The sequence below is a fragment of the Zingiber officinale genome, chromosome 8B, assembly GCF_018446385.1.
Source record: "Zingiber officinale cultivar Zhangliang chromosome 8B, Zo_v1.1, whole genome shotgun sequence".
Lineage (NCBI taxonomy): Eukaryota > Viridiplantae > Streptophyta > Magnoliopsida > Zingiberales > Zingiberaceae > Zingiber > Zingiber officinale.
In genome coordinates this window covers 111,644,327-111,672,308 of record NC_056001.1, presented here as the reverse complement: position 1 = coordinate 111,672,308, position 27,982 = coordinate 111,644,327, and the positions used below count along the sequence as shown (strand labels likewise).

General features: G+C 36.0%; 1 protein-coding gene across 2 annotated transcripts; it reads right to left on the bottom strand.

Annotated features, from left to right (window-relative positions):
• LOC122016905 (PTI1-like tyrosine-protein kinase 3) lies at window positions 1–27,475 on the bottom strand. 2 transcript variants are annotated; one of them, XM_042574337.1, is made up of 9 exons: window positions 27,253–27,475; window positions 13,774–13,902; window positions 12,664–12,917; window positions 12,380–12,506; window positions 11,946–12,219; window positions 1,096–1,228; window positions 844–930; window positions 538–689; window positions 1–205 (listed from the first exon to the last, which is right to left on the bottom strand). In XM_042574337.1, exons 2-8 carry the CDS (start codon window positions 13,865–13,867, stop codon window positions 549–551), a joined length of 1,110 nt encoding a protein of 369 aa, XP_042430271.1. In that variant the 5' UTR covers window positions 13,868–13,902; window positions 27,253–27,475; the 3' UTR covers window positions 1–205; window positions 538–548. The 2 variants fall into 2 exon arrangements, with proteins under 2 accessions (XP_042430271.1, XP_042430272.1); XM_042574338.1 differs by lacking the exons at window positions 13,774–13,902; window positions 27,253–27,475 and having other exon boundaries at window positions 12,596–12,737.
• Between the last annotated feature and the right edge of the window lie 507 nt (window positions 27,476–27,982).

The following is a 27,982-nucleotide window of genomic DNA, read 5'->3' as shown; positions in this document are numbered from 1 at the left end:
TTCGTAGCATTAGAGTATAGCAAATAGATATGACCACAAAACATATATAAATTAACACAACCACGCAAGGTAGCATTGCTATTGTACACATTTTCACTGTTGTATGTTTGCGACATTCACAATTGGAGTTAGCTCTCTCTGACAATACAAGTGGACAGGCAGCATGGAATCACAACGATACCGCAGAACTTTGTGGAGTATCACCCTAAATCAGAGAAAGCAAATTGGCAAATCTGGATAGGAATTTGATATTCAACAACGTAAGGTATGCTACTTGACTAAAACAAAGCAAGTACGATCAACAATTACTGTCATTAGGCGAGTTGAATCAATTAAAGTTGAAAGTGAAAAGATGATCAAAGGCGAAATGAACCAAATATTATACTGATATCTCTTGTATCAACCTCAACGGTAGGGTAGATGTATGGATAAGATTTTGATTTGCCGACCTCAAATAGCCGAGGCTAGCATCACCTTGACAATGATGTTGAAGAGAAAAGATAGGAAAAGCATACTGAAATTTGTCCGTATAGTTACCATTGTAGTCATCAAGAATTTGGAGTTTGCGCTATTGCTGATGGTCGAGGAGCCGTTTTATTACCAAGAGCAGAGAGTGCTTTAGCAACAATGCTCATATTAGGACGGAAGTCAGCTTCGTATTGCACACACAGAGCTGCCACTGCAGCAAGCTGCAGAAATGGAAAAATGCTTCACTAGGATCCTGTATTATAGACTGAGTCCTGGAAAAACCTACTCTACTTTACTGAATCAAAAGAGCATAATAAGGTGAAACAACTCAATCAAACATGCAAATCAAGAAAAGAACATTAGCAGACAGGAGACCTTTGCAGCTGCCTTTGGTGGATACTCTCCCTTCAATCTTGGATCTACACATTCTAGCACCTTTTCCTCGCTTAATCTAGGAGTTGCCTACATTAATGCAAGAAGATGCATAATGGCAGATTATTGCTGAGCATGATTAAATGTGAAATAGCATATGGCTTTGGAAAATACAAGTTCATCACAAAGTTGGAACCGACAAACAGCAGTTCATGGAATGAAAAGTAACTGTCTATGGGAAGGGAAAAACCTTACCCAAGTAACTAGACTCTGCTGCCCTCTAGGCATTGTGTGATCAACTGGCTTCCTGCCAGTCAACAACTCCAAAAGTACAACACCAAAGCTATACACATCACTTTTCTGTGTTAATTGGCCTGTCATAGCATACCTGAGGAAGATTTGGAGGCATTAACTCAAAGAATACATGCAACTGCATAAGTATATCTACATAAAAGATACCTTTGTAAAGGTATCTCATATAAGATTTACTTATTAGTTTGAAAAGGAACAGAATCTCTACCTGTTGGTAAATAGCATAAAAGAACAGAGTTGATGAAGGTGAAGAACATGCAATCTATTTTTACATCAGAATTGGATTCAATCATTATTGGTAACTTCAATTGCTTTAGTTTAAGAAAAGGTTCCAACTCATTTTTGTAAGATCGATATCAGCAGCTAATTTTGGTTTTCTTTGTTAGTGTTTGTATCTACAAGAGGTTAATGCACAACGGAAACACTAACACAACAAAAGAGGCAAACCAGTTTTGGTTGACAGTCCCTCTAGGAACCGCTACATCCACAGCATATGATCCATCAGTGGATCATTCTGAAAACCTCTATCCTTCTTTCAGCACCACCGAAGGAAAGAAACCCCTTCCATTTACAAATTTGAAGTAAATAACAGGGAAGACAACAATAACAAGATTTTCAAGATTACAAGCCTGTTGGAGGTTTTTAAGCGCTGGAATTGAAGGCTTATCATTTATGCTGCCAGAGTTTTGACAAAGACGAAGCCTAACTCGTGCTTTTATATGAAGTGACAGATCCAGCAAGTTCTCTACAATTCATTCATCATCAGTCAACTACTCCGCTTGATTTAGTCAGAATCTGAAAGTTGACGTACATCATATTTTTGAGATCCTCATTAATAAACTCTTTGGCAAGGATCAATCAATTGTTTAGCAAATAGTCAACTTCCATAGTCTACTTGCAAAGATGATTCTATTTGCTCGAATTTAACCAGAGTCAACTATTGTAGTCGACTCGCAAATAATTTGTTTGCTCTACAACAATATGAGTCCACTGCACCTATTGATGGCAAACTTTTTATTTGCTCCCATACTAAACCACAAATTCTAAATGACTTTGTTTTCGTCAATCGATTGATCTATATGCCATGAAGTCGACTGAGTCGAAAACCACAAACCTTGTCATCATTTATGGTATCTTCAGTTGATTGTTCAATCTCTATGTGGACTGTTATCAAACAAACCCAGAACAAACATGGAATCATGTGAATTAGGGGTTTTCACTTATCCATGTACATCGGTTGATTATTACCTTGTACTAGTTGGTTTTCACTTCTCCATATACACCAATCGATTGTTACCTCGTATCGGTCAACGGTTGTACTATGACTCGATCATCCTAATGATCAAGTTTCACCTATCTTTGAATCCTACCCACATTTTAAGGGTTACAATCACTTAAGGACTCTCATTCTCAGCATATCTCATTCTCAGCATATCTCATTCTCACTTAATGTGCCTAGAGTCTTCTCGTCTTAGGGTCTTTGTTGCCCAACATCTGGTCACCTCTGACCCACTAGGACTTCCTCACTACCAAGAATCTGATTCTCAACCTTCTTGAACTTCCATGCCTAGCATCCAGTCTATCTTACCTACTCATACTTCACATCTATCAAGAATTCAATTCTCAACCTTCTTAAACTTCCTTGCCTAACATCTAATACTATCCTCAAGCTTCTCGGATTTCCTTGCCTAGCATCTAATACCTGCACCTGCACTTTTGACACACCATATAGATCACAAAGAATATCTAACTTAAACATGGTCCAAACATCGAAATTACATGCAATGCTACATGCTTGGAACATAATTGCACTAATAATTTTCCAACTGAGTTCTTGAACTTTATCAAATATCAGTAGGCGTCACATTTTGTTCAAGCTAGCCATATTTAATCAGTAATATGATATTTCCTGATAGAACACAAAGTGTAATCCATCATCATAGTTAATCTATGATACTTATACTCTTCATGGAGTTGAGACTGCTCTCCCACCATTAGGAATAAGATTTTTTTACCTTTAAACCACAGGCTTGTAGATCTAAATCTAGTGTCTATAAAATATGTTATCCACCATAAAGCTGTGTTGATAGGAGTACATATCTTTTAGTTATTATTTCCTATTTAGTTGTATAGTAGGGGTACCCCCGTAACGTTTTGTATCTTAAGTTTATTATAAATGAGAGTTAACTGGAGTAGGGAATAATGTCTATTTTCTCTTCATAAAATTTTCTATACCTATCTGTATATGCTATACAACAAACCCTAGTTGTATTTCTTGTCGCAACTGATCTTGTCTGACATCGGAGAAGATGGTGCACTGGTCAGATGACTTTGGGAAATGGAGAGTGGTAAGGAACACTCGGCACTTAACGTCATCCGTGTATTAATGAAGGATGGCTGCGTTTTCAAATTTAAGTAGATGATCTTCCAAGCCGATCACTCCTCCATACTCTCTTATTGCTAACGGTCGGAAATGACTCGGCGATTTGTCTTCTAAAATTTTTTGGGAGAACGGCATACTTATCCACTCGGGGGAGCTGCTCGCCATTGGGGTTTTTCCCTTTCGAAGATCCCGAGCGGGCACGTCTCCAAAAGATGATTCTTGGGGCCTTTCCACTCGGCCCATATCGTCAAATGGTGTGCAAAGCAATAGCCTGTGATACTCGACCGGGGAGAGCAGCACAGAAGGCAAGCTGATCAACTGCGCAAGTGCTTGCACGAAGCCGGTCGGAGGAGGAATTGGTTGGAACCTAGTCGGCCCTTCCTCTCGGGTCCCTCGATGTGAGGGCCCATCATTGATACAGCCGGGTCATTTAGCAAAGGACACCGGGTCGTTGCTTGCTACTGCTACACTAACTTCTACGCTCGGGCGGTTATTAGCAACTCCAAGTCTTCCTACAACAAAGTAATTGTAGTGAATCATCCAGTCTCCTCCATCTTCACGCTTCAGATTCAAGCGAAGCTTCCAACAGACGATGTCAAATTTGATCCTGTCTAAAATCGGAGAAGATGGTGCACTAGGGTGGCTCTGGTGTTAACCGTGAAAAGACTCTAAGGTGGAAATCGAAGGCGCGTCGAGCGATCCTGCGTGTCAAAAACAGAAAGTAGAGGAAAAGAGCGTCGACAACCAAGCCAGGGAGGGGTCTCCAGCGCAACCACTCCGACATTCAAGTAAAACAGGTGGCCGAGAGGAAATGCAATGCACGGTGGAAAATGAACAATGGAATCTAAATGCCTTAGGTTGCATAACGTAGCGTTTGCGTACTTGCGCCGATAGATGGAGACCCCTTATATAGTGTTACTTTTCCTTTCTGCACGAATCTTGATGCATTACTAAAATAGGACCGACCCTTTTAAGACTCTTACAACTTTCCAAAAATGGGCCCACCATTTCTATGTTTTGCAGGGTAGAAGCTACCTTGCACACACAGCACAGGGAATAGTCCCTTAGTTCTCTGACAACCGTTATACAAAACGTCAAAAGAGAATATTAGGTCGTTGGATTGATGGGCCTTCGACATGGTAAGCCGATCGGCTGACCGAGTCCCCCTTTTTAGTCCGATCGACCTTCGCTCGTGGATGGGATCCGGACAGCTAAAGAATGACAACCTTCTCGAAGGCTCGGCCTTCACTCGACTCTTATACTTGTGTAAAGAGTCTGGTCCAGTAGGGTCATGTGTCCAGCATGTCTGATTAGACCTCTGGCCTGATCGACCAGAGCACTCGTCGGAGACACCTGACTCAGTTCTGGATGTCACTAATACAACTTTCATCGACTCTGAGAGACTCGGGGTCCGATCAGCCCAGCAGTCCAATCGGCTAGACCACTCGACCGAACCAAATGGCCTTGCTAACCCCGAGTGTTGACCCCTTCTTAAGTTTGACCGCCACATCAACCGGCCTTCTTGACTTCGCCCCCACCCGAGGTCCCACCTTATTCGCTGTATCAACAACCATTAAAGGACTGCTAACCTTAACCTCCTTCTCTCCGTCATCTTTCAAGTATTGCCTACAGCAGCTAGAGAGGTGTGCTTGGGTTGGTAAAGTCTTGATTACACCGAGCAGTAGTACCTCGTATTAGAGGCAACGATGGCTTCCACTGATCCTATCTTCCAATAGCAACAATGAAATCTGTCTTCCTTTTTGGTTGTACAATCGGAAAAGGACCTCTTTTCTCTTCCTGCTTGGGCTTTAGTGAACAGTTCGATTTGTCTTCCTGGTGGCAAAAGGTGATTCGCTCGCCCCAGCGCCTCCGCTATCAGACACCAGGAGGTGTCTGACGAAGAGGAGAGGTCTTCTACTACCATAGATGAACATGGTGACAACAAAATTATAGCTCCTTATGACAATACTTCTCTCTAAATTAGTCCAATTAAACTAGATGGAAGAAATTACGTTACCTGGTTGCGATCAAACATGATATTTATTTAAGGTAGATCCGCTACTTAGTGGCCCTCCTAGTGTCGGCTCCACGAATATGAAGGGAGGTGCATGTAGGTACACAGGTCATAGGCGCATGGTGGGATAAACCCTAGGTCGTCAGTTCCTGAGGCCATTACGCCAGAGATGCCATGCGCCTACCATTTGCGCTACGCCCTAGGGGCAACATGATATTCATTCAAGCTATGAGATTACAAGGCTGCATCAATAAAGGAAAAAAAAACATATATTACTAATCTTGGACTTAGCAAATGGGAGTTAGAGAATTCTCTCACCATGTCATGGTCAATGCAACCACAGTTTGCACGAGGTTATCTTTTCCTAGTTACAGCTTAGAAGATTTGGAATACAACTGCTTAGACTTACTCCCAATCAGGTAATAATGCTCACATATAACTTAGTGGCTTATGGCAAGATGACTAAAGATTTTCAAGCATCCTGTATAGCTTACACTAAAGTTTATAAATTAATTAAAAGAGTGTGTATGTGTGTGTGTATGATGTTTTGGCAGAACTGAATAATGTATTAATAAGAATATTAATTTTGAGGCATGATCCCTTTCCCTCCTTACAGCAAGCATATAGCTATTTGCAGCAGGAAGAGAGTAGACAAAATGTTGCAATGTTGTAATTATTTCTGTTGACCAAGCAAGGAGGCTTGTTGACTCATCTACCATAACTATAAAAAGTAATGCAACTAGAGGTGAATCTATAAAGGGAGGATAACAAAGTAATAGAAAGATAGAAAGTATGAGTATTGTAGAAAACCAACACATACCAAGGACACATGCTGAAAATTTCATGCTCATCCAATACGCGGTAAAGGTGGAAAAAAAGTTGGTGGTCTATGGCCTCAAGCTCACATGTCTAAAACTCTTGATACTGAGCTTCCAAGAGAAACAAATCCTTCTGATAGATTGTTCAACGAGGAATTGCAAACTCTCAGGCTCCTTATGGAAACACTTGAGTCTCCTTCCACCACAGCTACACTTTCTCATCTTTTACATTTAGGTATACCATGTTCATCCTTTAATACTAGTCATTCTATCCAAAATATCCATGTTATTTTGATAACTTGTGGATTTTAGATTTTGGAACATCAGACGATATACTAGTGCTCGTACAAATTTTCTCTCCTATTCTTCTTGTTCAGGCCAAGATAAAGTCCATATAGTCTTTGCCTCCAATTGTCTGAAAAAGTTCTATAAACTACACTTTCCCATTAACTTGCCTCTTGTCTTGCATATTCCTTGTTTTTACAGAATCCTCTATCTATTAATGCTCTTACAAGGGATTTAAATTGTAAAAATTGAATTTCTCCCTTCTCATTGTGTCAATAGTTGAGCATTGAGAAATGATTGACTATGGTAGCATACATGATGACCTATATCGACTGGTTGAAGTACCTCATTTCAAATGTCACTCTTTTTTAGGTGAATTCGATTTGCCCATCACCAAATTATTCAATGGCATAGGAGATTAGGACATCCTTCTTTCCTTATATTGAAAAAACTTTATTGTTGCTTATTTAAACAGTGTAGTGCGGAAATCTTAGTTTGTGATGCTTGTAAACTTGCAAAAGATACTAGAAGTTCATATCCTCTATCAAAAATAAAAAAATTGTTCCCTTCATGATCATGATGATTCATTCTAATGTGTAGGACCCCAACCTGATAGCTTCCTTATCTAGTTATAAATGATTTGTGACTTTTATTGATTATTATGGGAAGATATAGGTATACCTATGCACGCAAAAAATGTTCCTCTGTTTATAGTCTTCCATAGAATGATTACTATACACTTTGGTGCTGAAGTGATAATTTTATGAACTAATAACGGTATTGAATATATAGAGATCTTTAGTACTTACTTAGACACTCATGGGATCATACACCACACCAACTGTGTTAATACTACAACCTAAAATGGTATTTTTGAATGGAAAAATAGACATCTTCTAGACGTTGTTAAGGCTCTTATGTTCACAATGAATGTCCCTAAAATATTAGGGGATGTAGTACTTTCTGTTGCCTACCTCATCAATATGCCTTTCAAACCTTGGATTTCAGACGTTTGGTCAAACTTATTTGAGGCAGTAATACTTACATTATCCTCCAAAAATATTTGTGTGTGTTTGTTTTGTGCATAAACACGCTAGAGGAAAACTTAATCCTAGAGCCTTGACAAGTGTTTTTGTTAGGTATTTTGTTACTAAAATTATCATCCACCCACTAAAAGATTTTATACAAGTATAGTTGTTACTTTTGTGTCACCTCTTCAGTGGAAGAGGTGACTCAACCTATACTTGAGTTGCCTATATATAGTGGGCAAGAAGAGCATGAAATAATGCTAAAATTCTGGATGAAGATCAAGTTCAAAGATGTGGCAATAGGGAGATTGGATGGGCCTCATCTCCTATGGTATGATGATGCTATCGTGGATAACCCTCTACATGGTCAATCATTATACCTGAACTCAACTCATGTGGAATTAGATAATCCACTTCTTTCTGCTCATGATTTATCTACTGAAACACCTTTCCATTATTCTTGTAATAATGACCTTGATCTTCCAATAGCTGTAAGGAAAGATATTAGATCATGTACTCGACATCCTATCTCTAATTTTGCTTCTTATGACTCATTGTCTCCTTCCTATTTTGTCTTCCTTGCATTCTATCTCTATACCATAGGGGTCAAAGGAAGCTGTTAATGATCCCATGGTGGAAGAAATGAAAGCTTTAGTTAAAAATGGAACTTAGGAACTTGTTAACCTACCTTTGGGCAAAAAGCCAGTAGGATGTAAGTGGGTATTTATAATGAAGCATAGGGCAGATGGTTATGTTGAGAGGCTAAAGGCTCAATCGGTGGCAAAGGGTTTCACCTAGACCTGCGGAATTGCTTAACAAGAAATTTTTACACCTGTTGCTAAGAGTAAATGTTCTCTTATCTTATCTTGTGCTGCTAATCTTGGATGTGGCCTTCAGTAATTTGATGCCAAAAATGTCTTTCTACATGGCAAGTTAGAAGAGAAGTTATATGGAAATCCTACCAGGTTTTTCTTGTAAAAAATGAAGGGAAGGTAGGGTCTGTCACTTAAATATGGCTTTATATGATTTGAGATAGTCACCTCAGGCTTATTTGACAAATCCAGTAAAGCAATGATCACTTTTGGCTACGAGCAAAGAAATGCATGTCACATTATGTTCACCAAATATCACAATAGTAAGATTACTATTTTTATTGTATATGCAGACAATATAGTGATGACAAGTGACAATCAAGAAGAGATAACTAGGATGACTAGACTAAAGAAGCATTTGACTACTAAATTTAAGATTAAAAATTTGGATCAACTAAGATATCTTTTTATATAGATGTTGCTGATAAAAAAAGACATATTTATTCCTTAAAAAAAATGTTCTCGACTTACTAAATGAAACACGAATGCTAGGCTATAAAGTTGCAGATACTCTCATTGAAGCCAATTATAGACCAATAAATATATAGAATTGGTCAATATTGGTCAATATCAAAAATTGGTCGGAGCACTCATTTATCTTTCTTATACATGATTTGTCATGCCTATGCAGTAAGTATATTAAGTTAATTTATGCATAACCCTAGCCTATATATCTTCATACATTTTTTGGATTCTATGATTTCTCAAATCTAGTTTTGATAAAGGATTGTTCTACTTAAACAACGGTCATTTGGGAATAGAAGCATAAATTGATGCTGATTGGTCAAGATCTAATAATAAAAAATCTACTTCTGGATATTGTGTCTTCATTGGCAAAAATCTAGTAATTTGAAGAAGCAAAAAACAGTGTGTGATTACTAGGTCATGTGCTAAAGCAGAACACGAGCTATGGTACAAGGAGTCTGTAAACTTTTATGGCTTCATAGGTTTATGCAACATATTCATCTTCTCTGAAAGGTCTTTGTTGCTACATTGTGACAATAAAGTAGTTATTAACATTGTTCATAATCCAGTCCAACATGATCATACCACGTATATTGAAATTGAATCATTCTTTATCAAAGCAAAAAATAGATGATCATAGCCTAAAAATTAGCTATAAAATTCAAGGAGTCAACCTGATGCATTTACTAAGGGCTTATGTGGCAAACTATTCAATTCCTTTATATACAAGATGGGTACAATAAATATAGTTTGAGACTGTGTTAACAGAGGTTCACATGTTTAAGCTCTTATGTGGCATTTTCTATTTAGTTGTCTAGTAGAAATATTTTCTATAATTTTTGTATCTTGTTTATTATAATAAGAAGTTACAATAGGGAATAGTGCCCTATTTTATTTCACAAAATCCTCTATGCCTAATTTTACACCACGTGATGATATCTTTGTCTATATGGTAGCTTAACGTGGTGCATATATCCGCACTTTATATATTGTCCTTCTTGATCTATCTATTTAGACTATTCTACACAAATAGAGGAAAGTGGAAAACTTTAACTCCAATGCTCCTGTGACATGAAAATATTCCTGAAAGAAGAAAAAAGTTCTTCGTACAAGCAATATTGTACATGGATTTAAGTCTCGAGTTGTTTCACCCGACAAAGGCGAAACATCAAGTTCCACCCGTAGACCAGCACAAGCACAGCTTAGGTGCCAGCGCACTTCGACGCATCTGGATTCATCATAAATACTTAGATTAATAATTTTAATCAACACTTAGCTATGATCGAGATAATTTAAATAGACTTGAATAAAACCTAATAAAATTATCCTATATATATATATATATATATATAATTATTTTTTAAAATTTTTAAATATTTAGATTAATTCTTTTTTATTTTAAGTTAATATATTTTATATTTAAAAAATACCGAAACTATATCGGAACAGCACGATACGATACCGAAACTGTATCGTTCATGTCCGGGATCGAAACCTCCGCACAACTTGAGATTTTAAACCATGATATTGTATCCTAAAGCCTCCAAACACATCCCAAGGCATCTCCTAGTCTCCAAAACACTACCTTTAAGAAAAGCTAATGTTCTAAATGGCGAACGAAGCAGACATCAACCGCACTGCCTTTGCCTAAAGCAATTCTTTAGGTGGTAATTCACCTCTTTCCGCATCATCGCAGCCGTCGTTTCATCACTGCGACGAGTCTGGACGTGTCGCCATCGTTTGAGCCTAGCAACGTGTCCAAAAGCGTCACGCGGTCCCAACGGCCAACAACGCGTCTGAACTCATTGTGTAGTCTCAACAAGGCGTCGGACTCATTGCCTGGCCGAAACAGGGTACACGTGTAAGTTATAAGTTAGGGTTTAATTAAATACCTTTAGATTAATAATTTTAATCAACTCCTAGTTATGATTGGGATAATTTAAATAGACTTAATTAAAGCCTAATAAAATTATCTCATTATATATATATATATATATAAAATATTTTATTAACAGTAAATATTATAAAGAATAATGATTATTTATAACGTTATGTATAAAAAATAGTAAAAAAATCAACTGTCTAGGCAACCAAGGTGCTTGGCGGTGACTATCCCCGCCACTGCCACCACCACCTACGCCATTTACAACACTGAGGAAAACACACAATAATAGTGATTTAAGTCCATTATAAAATCATCAAACTACAACCCTTCAGCATTATGGACCGCACATAGGCCAAATTTGGCCCAAATGCCTACTTCTATGAGCTACATGAGCTGATTCCCAAAGCCATCTGTGTAGATCAAAGTAGCCAAATAGCTTGGGCTTTTCAAGCACCCATCAGTAAAATTTCCTTGATTTTGTTGTCTCTCTGTTCAAAGTCACATACTGAGTCTTAAATCCTCTAAGAAGAATAATTATATTTAAGAGAAATGAAATAGCTTTCCATCTCTCTTTCCCATGTTTAAATCACAACCTTTGGCCATTGTTTATTTAACTATTAATTAACAAGCAGGAGTATGAATCTATAGTGGACTAGGGAAATAAGACAACTAACATCAGCAACATACAGCCAAGTTTAACAACCATTTTCATTGTGTTTCATAGTAAAACTCAGGCAATTGCATCATTGACGGCATACAGCAGTAAAACACTCGTTTCTCTGTAATGTTATTTTGCCACTTATATAGGACCGCTGCTAGCAACAGTCCCTTTTGTAGATATTTTGCAGGTATTCTATAGCCATATATGCACTCCCTTTCAATGAAGCTGGTAAATTCATGTTCAATATTCAAATACTTTTTAATTTCTTTAAAAAAAAACACTTTACGATTCATCTCCTTACCAAAGAAACAAAGTAAATCATGCTAAACATAAATTAAATTCGAAATTGAAACAACTAAGAGGCTCTGAGTTGTGCAATTACTCTGGGGCATAATAACCAAAAGTCCCAAGGACGCGTGTTGAATGGAGACGAGAAGCCATATCAGGTGACTGATTTAAGAGGTTAAAATCTGCAATTTTGGCTTTAAAGTCCTCAAACAAAAGTACATTGCTTGATCTAATGTCCCGATGTATTATAGAAGGTTGAACCTTCTCATGAAGATACTCCAGCCCTTTTGCAGCATCAATTGCTATCCTCACGCGCTGCATCCAGTCAAGTGGTGGAGCAGGGTGTGCATCTTCCAGTCCCTTTCTACCTATAAATCAAAAAAGATTGAAATCTTTGTTCCTTGAAGTTCAATGGACATATAAAAATTCCCAATAAAATCAGAAATATTATTTTTAAAAAGAAAAAGGCAATATGTATGCCATACCATGTAAAATGTCATGAAAAAAGATGCAAAATGTTTGGCATACCATGCAAGATATCATGCAAAGTACCCATTGCTGCAAATTCATAGGCCAGCAAGCGGAAATTTCCTTCAACACAATAACCCAGCAATTCCACAAAGTTTTCATGCTTCAACCTTGAAGCCATAGATACCTAATTTTTTTTAGAAAGAAAATGGAGTAATTGCCTAAGCCCAAGTGACAAAACAGCAATATATATAAAAATTAGACTTGCTTGCCAACCTGCAAAGTCCACCATCTGCAAAAACAGATGCGGGTAAAAGCATTCTTATCAGTATTAGCATGCACACCTGAAACAGAAAATGAGTATTGGTCTTGGACTCTGCCGTAGAATCAAGTTTCTTTAAGGCTACTTGCGTTCCATCATCCAAAGCTGCAAAATACACTCTTCCATATGATCCTTGACCTATCAAAGCCTCTGAATTAAAATTATAAGTCTTCTCCTTTAATTCTTCCAATGTGAATACAGAAGCTTCAATTGGAGGTGGTGGCTCTAGGGGATCACTTTTGGGAACGGCAGAGTATTCTGAACTTGTTGGCATTCCTGAATAAGAAAAGAGGAAATCATCAGCTGATCTAATAGAAAAAACACAGGACACAGAAGAGTTAAAATGAGTTGCACACAAATGTAAGTAATTATCAAATCAAATTAGAAAATATCAAATGGAAGCAATGGCTAGCTAGATTTTGGATATGAATGCTCCAAAAGCTATATAAAGTAGTGCTTATAACAAGTTATGGTCACTATCCTCCTTACATCTCTAATATAATCATTAAGGGTATACAAACAGTTTGATGCATCTCTATATCCTTATTGGTGAATATACAACAGGCAACAAAACATTTGATATTGTGGTTTTGGTATCCATGATAAAAATTATGGCATCAAAAAGTGCTTATAAAAAAAGGGGTGAAATTAAGCAACAGAAAATGAAAGCATGTACTTCGGCCTCTTTGCAATTCACATTAAACATAGAGGCTAAATCAAATTTATGACATTTAGGAGAAACTTCATGTATCTTATAACCGTGAAGGTTCTCCCACCTATGAACTTCACAATTTAAATGCAAATTATGGAAAGTTTTAGGGAACAATAACTTATCCTTGAAAAGGTAATCACATTTAAACTATGCTAATAATTCCATATGCTCATCACAAGTTATATTGTTTCATTTCATGTGATAAAACATGTTTTGTACACTCTTCTCATAATGCATATGGTCAAGTTTCTATATTTTATTAAGATCAACTTGCCAATATCTAGTTAGACTTAGTGTAACCCAGTATGACCACAATAGTAAAAACAAGTAAAGTTTAGAGCTTCATGACTAAAGAAAAATCTAGTTTACTTCAAATAAAAATGAGTTATGTGAATCATTTCAACAGGTTAAAGAACATACCATACATGTCATCTGTTTCAGTTGGCAAGAGATCCTTGTCATAACCATGGAACGAACCAGAAAAGCGACTAGAGCAGCATAGCCAGCGACGCATCTTATGCTTTCTTTTGTTTATTCCTCTTTTACAAGCTAAATATGCATTGTGGAATGAGTAGCAAAATAAATCATGTTAAGATTAAGATGTTAAGAACCATTATGACTACAATAACTTGTCGATATGCATTAAAAGACTAAGTGGGAATTAAGCTTGAGGTACTTAATTCATCCTAACAGATTTTGCAGAAAACTAGCAATATGAAAGGAGAGTGATGGGTTAAAGTACATATTGGGTCAATTAGGCTCAACTATAACCCAGGTGACAAGAAAACTTTATCTTAGAGTTTTTCCCAGTGGCTTTCAACATGATTTTTTGTATGGTGATGGCTAGGGATGCCAATTTTCTTATCAAAGGAGCAATTTAAAATCTAGAAGATATTGTGGGGTTCGTTTGAATACTAGGGAGACTATATTGCTTGTAGAAAGAGAAATTTTTCATCTTGAGAAGTGCTTTTGATACACGAGAAGTAGAGCACTAGCACTTAAATAAATCAAGATTTGTGTTACGGATTGATCCTAAAAGGTTTAATATGTTAACGAACCCGGCCCAATTGGTTAGCAACCCGACCTAGCTCACCCTTTTAAATACATGCCTTGGCTTTTCTTTTTTTGGATTTTTCCCTTTCCCCTCACCTTGAAGCCGTCAGCCTCCCCACACCCCCATCCGAATCCTAGCAACTTTGGAGGAGATAGCGGAAGAATCTCGTCGGAACACTTAAGGTCATTTTTTTTCCCTACGTCTCACAGGTTATTTTCTATACGCAAAACACCAAGACAAGATTTCTAACATTTGTTTCTACACTATATGGATCATAATATGAATGTTTTGATGTTTGATGCATGTTTTATGGATAACGAATATGTTTCAATCGCTACAATGTTTTGATGAAGTTCTAAAACCTTTTTACTTGGAAATTTTGATGTTGGAATTTTCGTGAAGTTGCTGCTACCTTAGAGGGTTGGAGTGAGGTTTTTGATAAAGATTTGTCAATCGTTAGTTTGAAAATTCGTGGCTGAAATTTCTGTGAAATTGCTATCACCTTAAAGGTGTGGGGGTGAAGTTTTTGATGCAGATTTGTCAATGTTTGGTTTGAAAATTTGTGCCTGGAATTTCTATGAAATTGTTACCACCTTAGGGGTGTGGGGTGAGGTTTTTTATATAGATTTGTCAATGTTTGAAAATTCGTGGCTGGAATTTTTGTGAAATTGCTGTCACCTTAGAGGTGTGGGGGTGAGGTTTTTGATGCAGATTTGTCGATGTATGATTTGAAAATTCGCAGCTGAAATTTTTATGAAATTGTTGCCACCTTAGAGGTGTGGAGGTGAGGTTTTTGATGCAGATTTGTCGACGTTTGGTTTGAAAATTTGTGGCTGGAATTTATGTGAAATTGTTGCCGCCATAGAGGTGTGGAGGTGAGATTCTTGATGCAGATTTATTGACGTTTGGTTTGAAAATTTATTGCTGGAATTTCTGTGAAGTTGCTGTCGCCTTAGAGGTGTGGGGGTGAAGTTTTGTCGCAGATTTGTCGGCCTTTGGATTTAAGTTCATTGCTGAAAATAGTTAGGAATTGTCGCTGCCTTAGAGACGTGGAAGGGGATGGGAGGGCAGGGGGACAGGATCCTTATCACGACATTTCTATTTTTATTTACTTTCCATCTATTAGCACCTCGAACGCTATTATCATAATTGTTAGTAGGATGTTGATGCACGCAAGTTGGTTGTTTGTTTTAGCATGCAAGTAAATCATTTTTTTTTATTTAGCAATGTCTTTCTATCCATGAAAAGTAATAATGTCTTGTTTTAATAATGTGAACTATATGTAACAACGTGACGGGTAGAGGAATCCGGCTTAAGAAAGATCCGATGAATCTTACCAAAATAAAAAAGGTTTGGGAATTCGGTTTAAGAAGGCTCCGGTGAACCTTACCAAAACAAAAGAGGTTTGGGAATCCAGCTTAAGAAGGGTCCGATGAATCTTACCAAAATAAAAGAAGTTTGGGAATCTAGCTTAAGGAGGGTCTGGTGAACCTTACCAACCTAGTACTAGGATAAAAGTTTGGTCAAACAAACAGAGGTTGAGGAAAAAGGAGACATATTCAATGATATAAACTCACTTAAATATTTTGATGTTGAAAGTTAATGTCTGATGTTATTTTATTAAAGTTTGAAGATCCATGGAGTTAAATGTCAGCAAGGTTTAAATTTTAAATGTTCAAGGTATTTTCTTAAAAATATATATGTTGAAAAGCTTGTGAATGTATGTTCATTTTTTTGCTATAAAATGTTTGAACTTGCTGAGTCTTTTGACTCACTAGATCCATATGGTGTATATAATGAGGAGACAGAGGGTCTTGATGGATGAGCTAGCTTGTACTAGGCAGTGCACACTCGATGACCTTGTCTTTTTTTTATTTTTCTTTTTTAGTTTATGTTATTCTCCGCATTGGGCTATTGAGTTTTCTTTTCGGAGTCGATATAATTGTTGAGATGTCATAGATTCCTTAATGTGGATGGGTGCACAATCAGGTCTTTAGGTATTTATTTACACTATTGATTATGATGTTCAAACAAAAATTTGTTTTACTTATTGCTAGTTGAACATATTTTGAGATGCACGACTACGAAGTTAGTTTTTGTATTTATTGAGGGTTTTGCACGACTTGTTTTGAAGCTATAACGGGATGAGGTTTCAGGTTGTTTCACTAGAGGTACAATTTTCCATTATTTCTCTATTAATGTGGAGAGAGGTGTACAGGGTTGACTGAGAGAGAAATAATTTTGCTTGGGCATCAATGTTTCTCTATCAATGTACAAGGTGTCAACATTGATATATCTGCTGTACATTATATTTTTTTCTTATATTATATTCTCTCAATAACTGAATCATGTTAAATTTCTTTAGTTCTTCTTAGGTGTTTTGCTATTCTATTAAGACAATTCCCTGACTAAACCTATGGTGGAGGTTATACCATTCAAGAGGTTTCAGATTTGATCTATAAGAGTGTAATTTGGCACAACAGATTCTCATAATTGATGCTAGAGTGGTATTCAACCTCTTTTCGTAGTATTAGAGGCACTTATGATCCCAACAAGTGGGATTATAAGTACAAGTTGTTAGATTTTGGAGTGATACCCAAGGGCTTCGTAGTAGGTGAAATAGTTAGTGCATAAGATCCTCAGTAAGCATCAAGGGGTTCTCAATTTAGGGATTCCATGTGAGTTAAGTTTTTACTTGTAGCAAATGTGAATATTAGATATGTTGACGTAGCAAAGTTAGCTATTATAGTAGATTGAGAGAAGGGCAAGCCATCAAACAATAGAAAGAGTGATTGGAAGATGATAAAGGTAAAAAAGCAATTAATACCATCAAAGTATAAATTGTAGACAATGTCATGCATACATGTTAATGATGTTAGTACAATCATGTCCTAAGTGATCGTGCTCAACCGTAATGTTTTGATAGGTTTGGCAAAGAGTTTAAACAAGGTTTAGAATATCAAGACATGTCAATGTTTTGGTCTTTGAATAGAATGATACAATTCGACAACATATCATGTAATGTCGATACGATTTTGATACTTATTTAATTGAATTAACAATAATATAATTAATTTTACTTAATCTATAGAATTTTTAATTATAACTCCGCCCGTGATGATCTAGTCATGGTCGGTCCCAAGTCTGGATAAAGGAGGAGGGTTGCGTTAGGTTGTCCGCCAGAGTTAAAATTATGGCAAATATTCAATGAATTAATCCATTAAACTATTGTGCTAATGCTACGTTGTTCCTCGAAAGAAACACATTGCAGGGTCCAACTATAACATCTCGACAAGAACCACTACATTTTCAGAACTCGGGTGTAGTGCTAAATATGCAAGAGTTCGTGTTATAGGGTCTGACTATAAGCAAGAACCGCTACATCTCCATGAGAACTTGGGTGTAGTATTAAATAAGTAAGAATTCTCACACCATAGGTTGGATAAGGACAAATGTGATAGGAAAACTAATAATCTAAGATTTGGAACATGGAACATGGGAACCCTCACTGGTAAATCAATGAAAGTAGTAGATATGATGATTAGGAGAAGAATTAGTATTTTGTGTGTACAAGAGCCAAAATTGATAGAGAACTCGGATTTTAAGTTATGGTACACAAGAAAGAGTAAAGCAAGAAATGGAATGGGTATTGTTGTAGATAGTTCGTTAAAGGATGAAGTTGTAGGAGTAGTTAGAAAAGGGAATAGAATGATAACCCTTAAGCTAATATTGGTGAAAGAAACTATGAACATAATTAGCGTATATGTACCACAAGTAAGATTAGATGAAGCTACAAAATCAAGGTTTGGGGACGACTTAAATGAAATATTACAAAACATTCCGCTAAACGAAATGATTTTAATAAGAGGTGATCTAAATGGGCATGTTAGAGAAAAAAATGAGGAATATGAGAGGGTACATGGGATTATGGATTTGAACGAGAAATGAGGAAGGAAAAACTATATTAGATTTTACGTTAGCATATGACCTTATATTAGCTAATACATTGTTAATAAAAAAAAAGAACACTTAGTCACGTTCAAAAGTAGGAATAATAAATCGCAAATTGACTTTCTTATGGTTAGGAAGAAGGATAGAAAGATTTGCAAAGATTGCAAAGTCATTCCTAGAGAAAGCTTAGCTACCCAACATAGGTTAGTAGTGTTGGATATACGCCTCAAGTATAATATCAATAGAAAGAAAATATGTACGACTCCTAGAATTAAGTGGTGGAAGTTAAAGGATGAGAAACAAAATATATTTAAGGAGAAGGTAGGAGTACAAGCATTAGGTGAAACATATGGTGATTCTAATACAATATGGGATAAGATAGTATCAAAGTTGAAAATAGTAGCTAAGAGTATACTCGGTGAGTTAAAGGGACATGCACACTAAATAAAGAATTTTGATTGTGAAATGAGAAAGTACAAGTGAAGGGAAAACGAATAGCTTATAAGGAATTATATATTTGTAAGAATGAGAAAAACTTAAAAAAATATACAATAAGCAAGAAAGAAGCTAAGAGAGTAGTGAATGAAGCAAAGAATGAAACTTTTGAACGATTATATCAAAAATTGGATACAAAGGAAGGAGAAAGAGACATTTATAAAATAGCTAAAGTAAAAGAAAGGAAGACAAGAGATCTTTTCCAAATAAAATGTATTAAAAATTAATGTAATAGGGTACTAGTAAACGAGGGAGAAATAAAAGAGCGGTGGAAGAGGTATTTTCATCAACTTTTTAATGAAGGTTTAGGTGATCCACTTAAATTAGGTAATTTAAGTAGGTCAAATGAGTATAGAAATTTTAATTTTTATCATAGAGTTCAAACTTCAGAAGTAGAACAAGCTTTAAATGGGATGCACAATGGAAAGCCGTTAGACCAGATGATATTCCGATAGAGGTACGAAAGTGCTTAGGGAAAAAATGTATTGAATAACTTACAAAATTGTTTAACATGATATTGAAAACAAAACAAATGTCTGATCAATGGAAAATTAGTACTCTAGTTCCCTTATATAAGAATAAGGGAGATATACAAAATTGTGCAAACTATAAGGGTATTAAACTAATGAGTCATACCGTGAAACTTTGGAAAAAAATAATAGAAAAAAGATTATGGAAGGTGACCATGGTGGCTGAAAATTAATTTGGGTTTATGCTTGGAAGGTCGACAATAAAAGTTATGCATCCTCTTAGACAATTAATTGCATAATATCGGGAGTAAAGACAAGATCTACACATGATATTCATTAACTTAGAAAAAGCTTATGATTGAATCCCAAGAGAAATTATATAGAGAATTCTAGAAAAGAGAGGAGTTAGCGTAACATATATTGAACTAATTAAGGATGTGCACGAGGATATAACGACTAGAGTAAAAACCTCAGGTGGAGTGAATGAAACATTTCCAAAAAGATAAGGTTACATCAAGGATCAGCTCTAAGTCATTATCTTTTTACACTAATTATGGACGAACTCACTACACATATTCAAGGCACAGTACCGTGGTGCATATTGTTTATAGATGATATTATTTTGGTAGATGAAACACGTGAAGGGTAAATGTTAAACTAGAATCTTACGGAAATACTAAAAGGGAAAGGTTTTAAGTTTAGTAGAATAAAGACAAAATATATGAAATTTAAGTTTAGCAATATTAGATATAATGAGACAATTGTTAAGATAGAAGACGATGAGTTGCCCGGAATGAGAGGTTTAGATATTTAGGATTAGTTTTGCAAAATGATGGAGGGATTGAGAGAAATGTCTTACATAGAATACAAGCAAGATGGTTGAAATGGAGGAGAGCGTCGGGTGTTTTATGTGATCGTAAAGTACCTTTAAAACTTAAAGGAAAATTCTTCAAAACCGCAGTTAGACCTGCTATGTTATATGGAGTTGAATGTTGGGCTATGACTCGAACACATGAGCAGAAGATAAGAGTTGCATAGATGAGGATGTTAAGGTGGATGTGTGGACATACGAGAATGGACAGAATAAGAAATTAGAGTATTAGAGCGAAAGTCGGAGCTGAATTTATTAAGGGAAAACTCCTAGAGACACGTTTAAGATGGTACGGGCACGTACTTAGACGACCAATAAATGCTCTAGTTAGGCGATGTCACTATGACAAACACACATATCAAACGAAGAAGAGGAAGACTAAAAAAGACTTGGTTAGCAACGATAAAACAAGATAAATTTTATTTAAATATAGATGATAATATAGTTAAAGATAGAGTTCAATGACATAAAAGAATCCATATAACCGACCCCACCTAGTGGGATAAGGTTTAGTTGTTGTTGTATAGAATTTTTAATTATCTTTGATGATTAATTTAATTATCTCAGTTTTTATAATTAAAAATGTTTATAATCTTTAAATTTAATTTTTAGCTTTAGTTATATTTCTTTCATTTTATAAAAATTTACATTTATAATTTATTCAATTTTTGGAAGTAAAACAACGAAACAAATGAGAACTTTCTAGTTAACTATAAACTTAGCATGCTTTACTTTCAAATTCATCAAAATTAGAGTATTTTCAAATTTAAAAGCTGAGCCTGAGAGGCTTTTACTAATTTATGTAATTATGTTTGAAATTTATTTATGAGCATTTAATAGAATATTAAATATCACTCTTCTATATTTTGCTTGATAAAAATCTAAATAAAAAAATTTAGATGCGGTGAAATAATTTAAAATTCTATCATTTAATTATACTTGTTAAGTGGACTAAAAAATGATTCAAAATTTTTAGAATTTTAGGAAATTTATTCTACTTAAATTTTTATATCTTAAACTAGTTTTTTTTAAATAAAATAACTAATTAAGTTAAATGAAACTAATATTTTAAGTTTTATAGTCAAGTGGGTTTTAGTTTAGGGTTAAATGAAGCTTACCAAATAGATATGATTAATAGGACGAAATGGGTTCGAACCATACTCAATTTGAATTTATTTTGGTCTAGTTAAAACTAAACCAAATTTATATATATAAAAGTTTGGTTCGATCACATTTAATTATGTTAACTGTATTAATATAAGGTTAGAAATTTATATTACTATTTAATAATATTATATTTTTATCAGTGCTTCTTGCGACTTCGACACCTGCCTCCCCTTCTCTTGTCACTTCTGAACCAACACCAGTTGTCTGCCTCTCATAGTGATTGTTGAGCAATTAAGAATTTAATTCTATTTAGAATTATTTAAAGTTGTTCAAGTAGTTAATTTTCATAATTTGTTGAAACTTTTAAAAAGTTATTTTATTTCTTTTTTAAAGAGCTAGTCAGGATAATTAAGGATTTATCACAAAGTTGTCTAAGTTGTTAATTTTTACAATTTGTTGGAACTTGGAACTTTTAAAAGTTTTATTTATTTTTGAAAGAGTTAGTCAAGTTTTATTAGAAATTTCTTTTATTTTATAAAGAATAAGTAATGTTATTAAATTATAAAAAGGGGACAAGATCTCATGTAATGGATAAGTTTTTGAGTTAATATAATTTGCAATTTCCTTCTCTGGGCGAGAATTGACAATTTTCCTCTAGTGAGGATTGAGGATCGTATATATATACTTCTGCTATGTTGCATCGTTGTCACATCAAAAAGGGGAGATTATTGATACAATCCACCTAAGCATGTGAGTTGCACGATTTTGATGTTTAAACTATGTTTATGTTAAATGACATGGCAATCTAATCTGGTGTGTCAAGTATGCAGGTGCAACTTACTTGACAAGTAAATAGAAGGTTAGATGCTAGGCAAATGAAATACAAGCAAGTAAAGTCCAAGAAGGGGCCTGACAACAAAGTTCTAGCATGCAAGGAAGGCTTGATGTTAAATAGAGGAAGACCCAAAGATGTTAAGATTCTAGGCACGAAAGTCTAATTGGCATGGAGGTCATTTGTGTAAGGTCTCACGAGCTAGGTTAAAAATAAAATAATAGATGTTAATTAAGAAATTAAATTATAAAATTTTCTACAAATTTTTAGAAATTTTTGGGATTTAAAACGAATTCGTATGATATGTTTTAAGGGAATGTGTCTATTAGGCCTGGGAAAAGCCTGTTTTAAATAGCAATTAAGTGGAAGTTGATTAATTAAATCTTAACATATCAACCCTAAGTATATAAACCAAGTTCATTCTCTTTTCCTCATCCACCCCGTGCCTATCTCCTCCTTCCGATCCGCCGCCAACCACCCTCCTCTCTGCGTCGCCGCCGACCACCACGGCCCGATGCTAACTACAGTGAGCCCTTACTCCACCGCTAGCCTTCTTCTACCATGAGCTACAGGCAGCAGACCTCTTCCTCTCTTCCCATTTCTCTCAGATCGCCCCGAGCATAGCCCAACCATCGACGCAACAATGCCCTAGCCCCTCTCCACCGCTTCTCAATTACTCTTCTCTTGAAGCTAGACTACTCCTCCAAACCGTAGGAAAAAGGCAAGTATATTCCCTTATGTAGGTATGGAATTGGTGAGGTAGGAGAGAGACACCTTGGAGGGGTCGTTCTGTGGTGTCCAAGGGGTTGAGTAGGTTGCAAATCGATTTTCATTGTTCTCCTTGCTTCTTCATGTAGTTCTTTCGGTTTTCTGCAACAGATTTGGGTGAATTGAGATCGAGTTCGATGTTGGTCTACTCCTTTCCGGTTGGTTTGGATTTCTGAAATATATATTGATTTATCAGGAGTGACTTCGATGTGGTCATGCTTCTTCATGGGGGCTTCGGAATTAGACGGATATGGAGATTTCGATTTGTTATCGATTGTTGCTCTGGTTTTCATTATACCTTCGGATTTTTGGACAGATTGTAAGGTGGAGAATCGTTCCCGGTGTTTGTTCTTGCTTCCTTGAGATAGATTTGAATTCTGACAGATTCAGTAATTAGGAATGTGATTTGATTTTGATGTTGCATAATTTCCTCTTGGTTAATTCATACTGCTGGTCACATATACTAGGTTGTGAAGTGATTTCAACCTGGTTCTTGCTTTGCTATGGTATTTTTGAATTTTCCGGATAGATTTCGGAAGAATGGGATTATGTTGACGGTGTTCTTGCTTTTCCTTGACGTTTATGAAATTCTGGACAAGTTTATTGGTGTATTAGGCTGAGATTGATGATCCTCATGCTTCTCTTTGTTCATTTCGTATTTCCGGACAGATTTGATGGGTTGAGTTTGATTCATTGAGATTTCCATTTCTTCAAGGTTGCTGTGGGATTACGGGACTGAACTAGTAGGTTGTAAGTTGAGTCAATGTGGGTTTTGTTTCCTCACAATGGATTCGATTCAGGAACGGATTTGTGGGAAAGGGAATAGGAGTCATTTAATGTTATTGTTTTTCTATATTTTTCCTCCCGATATGCATGGTTATAGTATGAATTGACCTTTGTTTCTCAAGATATGCATGATTAAGGTATGAACTGAGCAATGTCCTCATGTAAATATGTAATGAATAAGTTAGGTTCTTGCTATATAGAAAATTGGATGAATATGTACATGTGTGGTGACAGTACGAGATGGGTGTCATGGGATGAGCTCCGGGGAGGGCCCTTCCAAATATGAATGATGATGCAACTAATGTTAGCTTCAGCTATATGATTGTAAGTTCTACTAAGATGTACCTCTAAAGTTTATGAATACTGACCAAATGAATGTGCTCTATAGATGGTTACCACACTTGAGTCATGTTTATCCCTTGCTAAGTTATGCATAGTTCTTTTCCTTGTTTCCTTAATGGGTAAGTAAGTTTAAGTTTCATGTTTCCTAGTTTCATTCTTGCCTTACCATCTATTTCTTATACCTACTAGTAGAATATACTTGCTGAGTTTGTAGACTCACGATGTAAATGATACAGGTGAGGGAAATGTCACCAAGGATGAGATAGAGGACATGGGGGCAGAATAGCTGAGGAGACGAGATGGAAGCATAGCACACTGTGCGAGGACCCTGAGCGCATGTTATGAAATGGTTCTTTGGTTTGTTATGTAATTAAGGATTGGAGTCTATTTGTTGGTTGCTTATCTTCCTGGTAGAAGTTCATCAACTTCAAATTTGCTCATATGTCATGCAACTTTACTTTTGTTTTTCCCATATCAAAGTCTTAGGGTATGTTACGCGATGAGTCTTCCACTTGAGATCAGCATGCGTTGAATATCTTGTCAAGTATAGGATATAGGGTTGTTTCAATTTGACCCGAGGTATATTTCTAAATATGAGAGCTTTGAGAACTTATAACCGTGGAAAGGGGTAGATTCAAAGCTAGGCGAACTCAATCTATAGATGGGTTGAGTCGTAGTACCTTAGTTGATTGATATTGAGTAGGGATGGCAATTTCCCCAAAATTCAATGGGGAATCCAATATCTAACTTGAATTGAGGAGGGTATGGAGGGATTTTTTATACTCGATTAAATAATTGGGTATTCGGATATGGGTATTTTGGGTTCGGGAATGGAGGCGGATGTGGTAAAATCCTAATCATACTCTACTTGATATCCTATATATATATATATATATATATATATATATATATATATATATATAGCCTCGTTGTTTATTGGGAAAGAAAAAATTTTAGTCTGCTTTCCTCCTCGGGAAAAAAAAATAGTTTACCTCTTTACTCGATATCACCAACACGTATCTCATCTTCTTTTCCATGAGAAATCCTCACCCGATCAAAGGAGCGCGAGACGAGGAGTGCAGACGAGTGCATAAATTTAAGAATTTAATAAATATTCATAAGTTCATTGAAATAATTTGTTTTTTTCAAAAAATAGAAAATTATAGGTAGTAATAGGACGATGGGTAGAGTATGGATGTCGATCAACTAACGGATATAGGGATGGGGATGAAAGTTAAATACACGATGGGTATGGAGATGGGTATGGGGATGAGAATGGGTTTAATAGATAGGGATGGGTACGGAAGATATGAAATTCGACCCAAATCCTATCAATTGTCATCCCAATCCTACCTATTCTTTTTGCGAAATTGCTCTGTCTCTTTGATAGATCTAAACTCATACTTGAGTGAAAAGATTTTGATCTCTATAAATCCATATCCTTCTTCATGTCAGTGATCAGAAGGGAGGATCAGCATCATACCAATCCATGAAATCCAAATCTCGTTGCCATCAAAATCATTGTAAAATATTATTTATCTCTCTTGCAGTGATTTGTATTCTAATCTGTCTCCGAGCTTTATATCTAAAGTTTGTAAAGATTGTTGTAAACTATACCGTAAAAGGTTTCTCAAGTCCAACCTCGTTAAAAATTAGTGTCCTTGTGATTGTGTTGTATTCTTGTGATGTGGTTTGTTGTTTGTGTTTTCTGTGTGTATTTCTTCTGCTAAAATTCACCTCCCCACAACACCAAAATTGATCCTACAATTTGGACTACATGTTATTCTAACTTATCCCCTCTCACCTCCTTATATCATAAGGCACCTATGAGGTTCCCTGTGAACTTGAGAATCCTAAGGGTCTTAAAGTGAATTTGAAGATAGTCACCAAAATAACAAAAGAGTTATCCACTTGTTAAGCCACCACTACAGCCTCCTCGACAATTTTAAGAGTGAATCATCCACACCTAGCCATAAAGTCTTTTGGTTGTTCACACTTTGAACAACGTAGCTACTATCCAGAAAGTAGGTGCAATCAATAGAACATAAACAAGCAACCCCTCAAAACTATAAAAAGTGAAGGGAGTTTGAACCGCCAACCTCCTCACCTTAAACTTTAGACACTCCTTTTTGGATTTGATCCAATGCTCAATTATTCTACATCCACCCTCAACATACACTTTGCCTCTTCCTTGGTTGCCTCCTCTTCTTATTCACGTCTTCTATTACTCTAGACTCAATTTAACAATTTTTCTTTTCACCACTCCTAGATTCCCTCTCTAATTCTAAGAATACATTTACTATCATTCTCACCATCATTTTCATTTGCACATTTATCGCTTCCAAGCTTTTCTATGCACCATTATTGAATCCCTACAGATCTCAAAACTCAGGGTTTCTGAGTCGAACAACTTTATCGTATATGAGAGACACAAAATAGGCTCTTCTTCACCCAGTCAAGCTTCTCCATTTGGCACCCTATTCGTTGATGACTTTGTTTCCATGTGCTATGCCAAATTTATTACCATGAAAACTATAAAAAATAAATTATGAAAGTTTGCTAGCCACTAGAATTTAGCTTCAACATTGAAAAGTAGCCAAAGGAAAGTAAGTTGAGACGAGTTCAATCATGTTGAAGTTTCACTACGGTTCAATCATTTGACTTGCTCCAAGTTGCTATAGTCTAACTAAGTTAAGTTTATTAAGTTCTTGAATGTGATAGGTGGAATGTGATAGGTGGGACAAGGTGGGGGTAAGGTAAGTTAATATAGATCTTTGGCTTGGAGCAAGTCTAGAAGATAGGTCTTGAGGCACTCGAGGTAGAGTTTTGTATCTACCTGCTCATAAGTGAAAAATCCTCCTAATGATAGATCTTTGGCTTCGCCCTACAATAAAGGCACAGATCGAAAAGTAATTACCTCAACAACAAACACCTTTTTTTTGTTTGTTTGAAGAGAATAAGATGCATAACAAAACAGTAATGGATCAAGAATAAAAGTTCAATCATTGCAAACAAACCTGTAAAGGAAAAAAGAAATGGGGAAAACCATTCTTGACAAGAACCATAGGAAGTACCCGGAAGCAATAAAAATCTATCTATTCCGAAATGTGATAGAAATGCCCTAGGTATCAAGAGTAACCAAGACTTCAAATATCTAAACGACGATCAGAATAAGTTTTTCAAAAAAGAAAAAGAAGAAGAATGATTACGAGGAGAAGAGTACCTGGTCAATGGAATCGGAGGCGACCTGGACAAGTATGCTTAGGACTTCCAGGAGGCAAGGAAGGGGGAAGGGAAAAGGAAAGATTGCCATCGAAACCACGGCGACCCCTCGCCGCTTGCGACGCCATCGGAGCTCTTCCCAAAACCAACCGCCCTCCGTTCTTCACGGTCTCTTTCTTCAGCGTGCTTTACGACACGCGGTACCAGCGGGCTCTGAAAGGAAATTTGTCATTTTGCCACGGCCAGTTTGATTAAAATTTAAAATACCTCTATACTTTCTAATTTTACCATTTTACCCTTAAATTTTGATTTTATTGTGCAAATGCCTCCTTTGTCATTTTTGCCAACCTCTGTCTATTACTCCAAACTTGCACTCATGACCTCAAGAACCTACCGAATAACAGGGGTAAAATAGCAAAATCACTCATACAGAGCAAACGCTAATGCTCTGTTTACATGATGGAACGAAAGGAAAACGAAAAAGTTTTGACAGTGAAAAATAAATAAATGTTTGCTCTCGTCATCTGGGGTTTTGTATATAGTCTTACCTTATTTTTTACAAAAGATTATTTTCAATATTCGAACATGTAATTTTTTGATCATATGATAATAATTTTATCGTTATGCCAAGACTCTCGTTCATTGAATGGATGGATGCAAAATAAAATAAATACACTTTCTTCACTCACAAAATTACACTTTATATAATTAATATGGGCCATGTGACACTT

What these genes read in the sequence shown, in the direction of transcription:
- LOC122016905 (XM_042574337.1), bottom strand. Translation starts at nt 13,867, where the DNA reads ATGCGTCGCTGGCTATGCTGCTCTAGTCGCTTTTCTGGTTCGTTCCAT. An exon ending in TTTGCATGATATCTTGCATG is followed by an intron (nt 12,220 to 12,379) that starts GTATGCCAAACA and finishes TTTGATTTATAG; the next exon opens with GTAGAAAGGGACTGGAAGAT. An exon ending in AGCAGAGTCTAGTTACTTGG is followed by an intron (nt 931 to 1,095) that starts GTAAGGTTTTTC and finishes GCATTAATGTAG; the next exon opens with GCAACTCCTAGATTAAGCGA.